The following is a 7,429-nucleotide window of genomic DNA, read 5'->3' as shown; positions in this document are numbered from 1 at the left end:
CACATAAAGTAATACATTAAGCCCCTGTGTGGGCTACTCTCCTCCAGGAGCAAAGTGGCTGTAGTTCACTGTTGCTCAATCTTTCAATACTGTTTTTCGTTTATTTTTCCATAGGGGTCTCATGCACTGTCCATCACCATAGTGTCTGGGTGCCTACTGGGGCAAATGGTGGTATTCATACTGGAGCTGATCTGGAGTAAATCCAGGCCTTCAGTCCAGGTTTGCTGGTGAATGTTTTCTGAGCACAGACCACTAGGGAAAGGTCTCAGACACGCTGGCTTGGGCTCTGATTCTGGTTCCTTTGCTTTGGAAGTTTCTTTCTCTTTTCTGGGAAGAGAAAAGGAGTCTCTGGCCGGATCTCCCTCCCCCCCAGCCAGGTTTCTGTCCGCACTGCTGGGGTGAGCAGGGGGGAGGCTTCCTTCGCTTTTCCCCACCAGGGGGCTCTGGGTATTGCTCAGGGAGGGGAAGCTCCTAGGGCTCTGCTCTCTCTGCTCAGCAGCCCGGGGGTTGAGCTTCCTGGGTCAGATGCAGCCGCTGCTAGCTCCATTGTGAGCTGAGCGACCCGCATTAACCCCACTCTGCCGACCCCAGCCCCTGAGCCGGAGCCTGCAGGTGAGGAGAGAGACCCGGGGGAAAGGGCTGGGGCCGGGCAGGAAAGTGACTCTGCACCACCGGCCCCTCCTCGCCCCAGCTCTGCTCCCGGGCGGGGCGGGGGTCTGCGAGTCCTAGAGCTGCTGCCCTCCCTGACCCCCCCCCACCCCCCCGGCTCTGCCCCCCTGAGCGCCTGCAGGAGCCGAGCCAGCTCCGGGAGAGCGAACGCCCCGGGCCGGCCAGGGACCGAGTCTCCCAGCCCGAGGGGAGAGGGGGCGGGAGGGAGACAGGGGCAGAGACTAGCAGGGGCAGCAGGAGCAATCAGTGGGGAGGGAGGTCCCGGCTCCCAGCCCTGCCCAGCCCCATTCCCTGCAGCGCCCCGGGGCAGATGGACTTTCCTGAGGAGCAGGGAGAGGAAAAGCCAGTTCCTGCCTCTGCCTGGTCCCCGCGCTGCTGGGGGGATGCGCTGCCCTGGGGACAGTGTCAGGGGGGATCCCGCAGAGCGGCTCCTTTGGTTCTGCTCCTTTCTCGGGTTTGGTTCAGACAGTGGGTGGAAATGCGCTCACTCCTGGAGGGAGAGGCTGGGTCTGTGGTGTAATAAAGTGGGGCACAGAGTTAGGGGGAGTCAGTTTTTTTTTGTCCGGGTCCAAATTTCTTCATCAAGGTCCAGACTCCAGAGAGAATCATATAAAAAAATAGCAACAAACACAATAACAGTCAATACATAAAAAAGATTTTGGGGTCCCCTTCAAAAGCGTCTGCAGGCCGGGTCTGGCCAGCCATCCGCGTATTGACTGCCCCATGTCTAGGGCATCTGTCTGCAGGGAAGGAGCCAGGAGGGAATCGGGGCATGAAATGGTGCCAAGGCCCATTTGAAACCTCCCTTCTCGCCCTGACAGGCTGCAGAATAACGTCCGGATTGGGAAATGGCTGCTGTGGAACCAGCTCAGGTAGGGGATTTTTCTGGAACGTATGGGGTCTCCTCCTGGAGGGAGAGGGGCAGAAAACGCAGGGTGTGTGTGAAGAAGATGGGGGTGAGCGGGCAGCAGGGGGTGACAGACCTGTGCTGGGACTTGCATGATCTGGAGCCTGGTTTATAGGAACAGGCCCACTGGGAAGAAAACTATAGCATGGGTGCCGTGGTTATTCTCATCCATTCCCCTCCCCCTCCCCCCCCCGCCCCTTGTGAGCAAGAATAGGTGCTGACTTTTATTTTTCCCTGGGAGTGCTCCACCCTGGCTTCGCCCGCTCCCCTGAAGCCCTATCCCCACTCCGCCCACTGTGGGTCGGCACCTATGCTTCTGAGTCTTGCTGTGGAGACTACCACGACCCTTCTCCCCCCACACCCCACCTGGGTGGGTTGTGAGGGTTGAACCTCGGGATATAAAAGTGTGATGACTCTCCAGCACCCGCGCTAAGGCGACAGACAGCCCCATCAGCTCGGCTGCAGCGATGGACTTGGTGTGGAGCTGGTCCATTTTTTTCAACCCCAGCGTTTTCCCAGCAGGACCAGGCGCAATGGGAGATCGCCATGGCTGGGATGTGGGGCGAACCCCGTGCCTTGGGGCAAGGGCGTTGTGGGATCCCCGTCCAGCATCCCAAGAGGGAGGAGAGCGAGGCTGAGGAGCAGAGCCCTGTCTGGCCCTTGTCCCCACGGACGCCGTCCCAGTCCTGGCTGGGATGCTCGGAGGGGGAAGATTCTCCATTGAGGATGGCGCAGACACCTCCCCGGTCTCGAGACGGGGCAGACACTGCTGGCCTTGAGCGGGCGGTGCCGTCCCGTGACTGGCCTCATGGGGACGAGGTTCCTTCGTTCACCCGGGAGGCACCTGAGACCTGCGGCTCCCTGGGGACAGGCCCCACCAGGGGCTGTGCCGAGGGCAAGGCGGCCATTTCAGAGCAGGCCAGCGAGGAAGCCCATCGGTTGCAGTTCCGCTCAGGGGCTGCCCGGCCCGGAGAAGCTCCCCAGGAGATGCTAGCTCGGCTCAGCCGGGCTGCTTGGCTCTGGCTGCGGCCTGGGGAGCGCACCAAGGAGCAGATCGTGGACGTCGTCGTGCGGGATCAGTTCCTGGGGGCGCTGCGGGCGGACGTGCGGGCCTGGGTGACAGCGAGGGAGCCCCGCAGCAGCGAGGAGGCGGCTGCGCTGGCTGAAGCCTGCCTGGGGCAAGGGGAGTCGACCCAGCCTGCTCAGGTAGCTGATATGACGCGAGGTGGGGAAATGCTGAGGGAGCAGAGCCAGGCGTGGGGCTGAGAAGTGATGATGGGAGAGACGGATCTGATGGGAAATCAAAGGATAAAATGTCGTCCCCCCCATTCCCCCCGATATGATGCTGTGGGGCAGGGGCGCTGGAATAGGGCGAGCCGGGGGGCCATGGCCCATCCACTTTCTGCCATGGGCCCCACCCCTGCCCTTCCTCTTCCCCCCGAGGCCCTGCTCCCCAGCCAGGCTGGCAGCTGGAGCCCAGTGCAGGTGGAGGGTCTGCGGCTCCTCACAACTGCCCGCACGGCTCTTACCATGGCCAGGCTGCGGCTCCGAGGCCCCGGCCGGAACCGGGTTGGGGTAAGAGCCATGTGTGCAGCTGTGGGGAACTGTGGGCCCTCCACCTGCCCTGGGCGGGGACACAGGCCAGGGGCTGCTCTTGAGCTCCCCCACCCCGAGCAGGTGGAGGGTCCGCAGCTCCCCAGAGCTGCCAGGGCTCCCCGGCTGGCCGCCAGCTGCTGGCCTGGCTGGGGGATGGGAACTTAGGGGAAGAGGTGGGGCCATGGAGGGCCCCGCCTCTACCGCCCTCTTCTCCCAACTGTCCCTGCTGTGCGGGCCTCAGCCTGAACAAGGTCCTACAGATAAGAGGAAGGGTCGTCGTATGGAAACGTCCCATCTGAGACCTTGGCCGAGCCAGCAAAATCCTAGCCCAGTAAGTCTCGCTGTGCGCCCTGCGTGAGGGGTCGTGGGCAAGTGCATGCACGTTGTCAGCAGCAGTGGTATAGTTATTATTTACTTTGTGAATTGCTGAAGTCCTAGGGACCCCCGCCCTATTGCACTGGATAGGGTGAAAACCTAGAACCAAGAGACAGCACCTGCCCCAAAATGCTCACAGTCTTAGGATGAGGCAACAGCTGCATAGAACAGCGTAATGGGGAGGTGGTGGCGGGTAGCATAATAAGCAGCGTCGTGGCTCGGTGGAGTGTCACAGGCAGCGCCTCCCCTGAGTCAGGCAGTGTGGAGCACAGAGTGCAGGGGCTTGCTGGGAAAACATTGTCATGACCAGCACGCCAAAGATAGACTCCTGTATTTTAAGGCCAGAAGGAACCATTAGGATCATCCTCTAGTCTTATCCCCTGCGTAACCCAGACTAGAGAATCCCACCCCAGGAGGCCTTCATAGAACCCAGCAACTTGTGGTTCAACTAGAGCCCATCTTTTACAAAGAGACATCTGCTCTGGAATATAGGAGCGGCCACTCTGGGTCAGACCAAAGGTCCATCTAGTCCAGTATCCTGTCTTCTGACAGTAGCCAATGCCAGGTTTAAAGGTTTCAAGTGATGGTTTATTGCCCTCACACTTCAATTTCTCCCTTATTTCCAGTTTTGTTGCGGTGTGAACAAATAACCTGGGGAAAGCTGGTGGAAGATTTTGTGTCACGGTGGTTGTTTTTTTTCCAGTGTGAAATGCCTTTTTTTGACAGACAGACAAACATTTGTGAACAATTTTTTCATTTTGGTCCTTTTTTTGTTTGTTTAAGAAAATTTTGGTTTAGTTTCACTGAGAAGCCTCCTCCCCCCACACACACCTTGTTATTACCTTGATCTTTTTTCTAGCGGGGGAAGGAGCTTTTAAAACTGACAGAAAAGTGGGGATTTTCCCACAGAAAGGAAACAGAATTTTTTTATTTGTTTTTTTCAAAAAAAAACCCCAAGCCCCCAAAAAAGGTTAAAAAGGAAAATGTCAGACAAAATAAAACATTTCCATTTCTTTTGATTTTTTTCCCCACCAAATAGACTTACCCTCTTCAAACCTTCTGTATAATACTAACGGAACCAGTTGTCTTTAAAAAGAAACATGCTGGGTTTTCTAAATCTGTTCCCCTTTGGGCAAGTTCAGTTCTTCAGATCTAGATCTGAACTCTGCCGCTCGGGTCTCAAGTTACTGTAAAGCAGTGGTTCTCAACCAGAGTACGCGTACCCCTGAGGATACACAGAGGTCTTCCAGGGGGTACATCAGCTCATCTAGATATTTGCCTAGTTTTACATCAGGCTACATAGCACTAGCAAAGTCAGTACAAACTAAAATTTGATATTGACAATGACTTGTGTATAGAGCAGTATAAACTATACACTGAAATGTAAATACAATATTTATATTCCAATCAATTTATTTTATAATTAGATGGTAAAAATGAGAATGTCAGCAATTTATCTGTAATAGTGGCTGTGACACTTTTGTATTTTTATGTCTGATTTTTTAAGTAAGGTGAAACTTGGGGATACGCAGGACAAATCAGACTCCTGAAAGGGGCACAGTAGTCTGGAAAGGTTGAGAGTCATTGCTGTAAAGCAAAGAACGCAGCTGTTCATTCTTATATTTCAGGCCACCTCTAGTCCAGAGCTTGGGGAAGGAAGGGTTGGGGGCAGTGAGATTCTCAAAAATAAACCAGCAAAACATGCATAAAACAGCACGACAGGGTGACATGGTCCCCTGAGGGAATGGAAGGAACCAAAGAGAGAAATTAACCTTGTGGACTGAGCCAGATGCTGAAGGTTCAGGTTTCATTTGGCTGGGTAAGAATAAAGAGCAGGAGGGCTCCATCTCGCACCTATTGGAGCTTGCATTGGAGGAATTCCAGCTAAGGAGCTTCCATAGATTTGCTGGGTCAGTCCCTGTGAACCCAGTGAGAACCATCTCAGTTTCACATACTAATGAGTGACCCTCCTCCTGGGACACTGAAGGTGCATTAGGTAACAGAGGCATAGACGCCAACTCTGTGGGTGCTCCAGGGCTTAAGCACCCATGGAAAAAAAATAGGGCGTGCTCAGCACCCACCAGCTACAGCTGTTGGGCGGGCCGGAGTTGGCTGCCGATCAGCTGTTTAGCGGGGCCCCCGGGCTGGCCGGGCTCAGGGGGGGGAGGAGAGGAGCCAGCAGCGGGCGGGCAGGGGGCCTTGGGGAAGGGGACTGAGAGGAGCGAGCAAAGGGCAGGTGGGGGAGTTGTGGGAGGGGGTGGGAAGAGGCAGAGTGAGGGCAGAGCCTTGTGGGGATGGGGCCTCGGGCGGAGCACTCACCGGGAAAAATAAAAGTCAGCGCCTATGAGCAGAGGGAATGGCCAGAGGCCTGAATGATGCATGGGGAGATGTTAGACCTACCCTGTTTCCCCGAAAATAAGACATCCCCCGAAAATAAGACCTACTTCCAGTTTTGCCTCTCGCTGTAATATAAGACATCCCCCGAAAATAAGACCTCCCCGATAATAAGGCCACCCCGGAATATAAGGCCCCGAAGCTCCAGGAAAAATAAGACCTCCCCTGAAAATAAGACCTAGCGCATCTTTGGGAGCAAAAATTAATATAAGACACTGTCTTATTTTCGGGGAAACACGGTAGGAGTGAGTGAGCCATTTAGCAGCACATGGGAGCAGTAGGGACGAGATTCTAACTTGGGGATTATGGGTATTATAAGCCTTACTGAAAGTACACAGGAAACTAGAACAGTCTGGGGCAGGTGGGATTGTGGCTGGGGAACAGGTCCTGAGTGGGGACTGTGGTTGTTTCAGGGGGCTGTGACCTTCGAGGAGGTGGCCGTGTATTTCACGGAGGAGGAGTGGGCTGTGCTGGACCCCAGTCAGAGAGCCCTCTACAGGGACGTCATGCAGGAGAATTACGAGAGCGTGACCTCGCTGGGTAAGGGATTCCTTGTTCCCTTGGGTATTAGAAGCTTTCTCTCCACAAATATCACGTTCAGTGCTTAACCCCTCAGAGTAACACTTCACTATTAATTTCTCTCGCTCTTCGACTTTCCTCCCGCTCTTTTCGGGTGGAAAAGGACAGGCAGGAGAAAGTAGAACTCTGGCAGAAGGTGGCAATTCCACACAATTTCTAAACTAAAGATTTATTTTTTTTAATTTCTGTTCTTCTCAAAAAAGAATTACCATTTCAAAATATTTTCTAAAAATGGAATTGAAAGCTAAACTGTTTTGCAAATGAAATAATTTTCAACCAAATCTCATTTTCTGAAGAGAAGTCTTTTGTGTTGAAAGTTTCATTCCCTGCTACAGCCCGGAATCTGGCCTAAGTGGTTTGATATTAGTGCTGTGCCTGGGTCACCTGGCGTGTGCAGATCCCAGCATCTTCTCCAGGGGGCAAAGCATGTCCTACTCTTCCGAAGGGTCTCCCATGTCCATCTGCCAATGCCACGCCCCACAGCGTAGGGGAGGGGCCGGGTTATGTCATGGAACTTTCTTTGTAACAAACATTCCACGAACCATTCATTCACCCCCCATCCCACCATGGTCTTTCCCCCTTAGAAGGATTTTTCATTCCCAAACCCGACATGATCTCCTGGCTGGAATGAGGGGAAGAGCCGTGGGTCTCGGATCCCCAGGGCTCCGAGGAAAGGGGGAGTCCATTTAGCCCTTTATCCCTCTGTGACCAGTATCAGGTGCTTCATAAGAGGGGAAGAAACCCCCTATTGGACAATTATGGAACAACTTGTTTATAGTTTCTTCCTAGTCCCCTTTCTCTGGCCTGTTAGTGGTTGGTTTATACCCTGAATGAGGATTTAGTTCCCTTCCTCGGGGCCTTCTCACTCTGCATTCCTCTCTCCTCCCAAACCTTCCCTGCACCGTCTCT

At 54.4% G+C, this 7,429-nt stretch overlaps 1 protein-coding gene across 4 annotated transcripts; it reads left to right on the top strand.

Annotated features, from left to right (window-relative positions):
• The first annotated feature begins 506 nt into the window (after nt 1–506).
• LOC113405719 (neurotrophin receptor-interacting factor homolog) lies at nt 507–6,881 on the top strand. 4 transcript variants are annotated; one of them, XM_029914415.1, is made up of 4 exons: nt 507–612; nt 1,491–1,541; nt 2,099–2,782; nt 6,355–6,881. In XM_029914415.1, the coding sequence occupies exons 2-4, from the start codon at nt 1,518–1,520 to the stop codon at nt 6,547–6,549; spliced, it is 903 nt and encodes a 300-aa protein (XP_029770275.1). In that variant the 5' UTR covers nt 507–612; nt 1,491–1,517; the 3' UTR covers nt 6,550–6,881. The 4 variants fall into 4 exon arrangements, with proteins under 4 accessions (XP_029770275.1, XP_029770273.1, XP_029770274.1 ...); XM_029914413.1 differs by lacking the exon at nt 6,355–6,881 and having other exon boundaries at nt 2,096–3,011; XM_029914414.1 differs by lacking the exon at nt 6,355–6,881 and having other exon boundaries at nt 1,416–1,541; nt 2,099–3,011.
• Nucleotides 6,882–7,429: the final 548 nt, after the last annotated feature.

The sequence above is a fragment of the Terrapene carolina genome, unplaced genomic scaffold (assembly GCF_002925995.2).
Source record: "Terrapene carolina triunguis isolate 2854851 unplaced genomic scaffold, T_m_triunguis-2.0 Scaffold50183, whole genome shotgun sequence".
Lineage (NCBI taxonomy): Eukaryota > Metazoa > Chordata > Testudines > Emydidae > Terrapene > Terrapene triunguis.
This window is presented reverse-complemented; position numbering and strand designations above follow the sequence as displayed.

Bases quoted from the DNA above. Each gene is read 5' to 3' on its own strand.
- LOC113405719 (XM_029914415.1), top strand. From the start codon at position 1,518: ATGGCTGCTGTGGAACCAGCTCAG. The intron at 1,542-2,098 runs GTAGGGGATTTT...TTTTCCCAGCAG, and splicing joins CTGCTGTGGAACCAGCTCAG to GACCAGGCGCAATGGGAGAT. The intron at 2,783-6,354 runs GTAGCTGATATG...TGGTTGTTTCAG, and splicing joins AGTCGACCCAGCCTGCTCAG to GGGGCTGTGACCTTCGAGGA.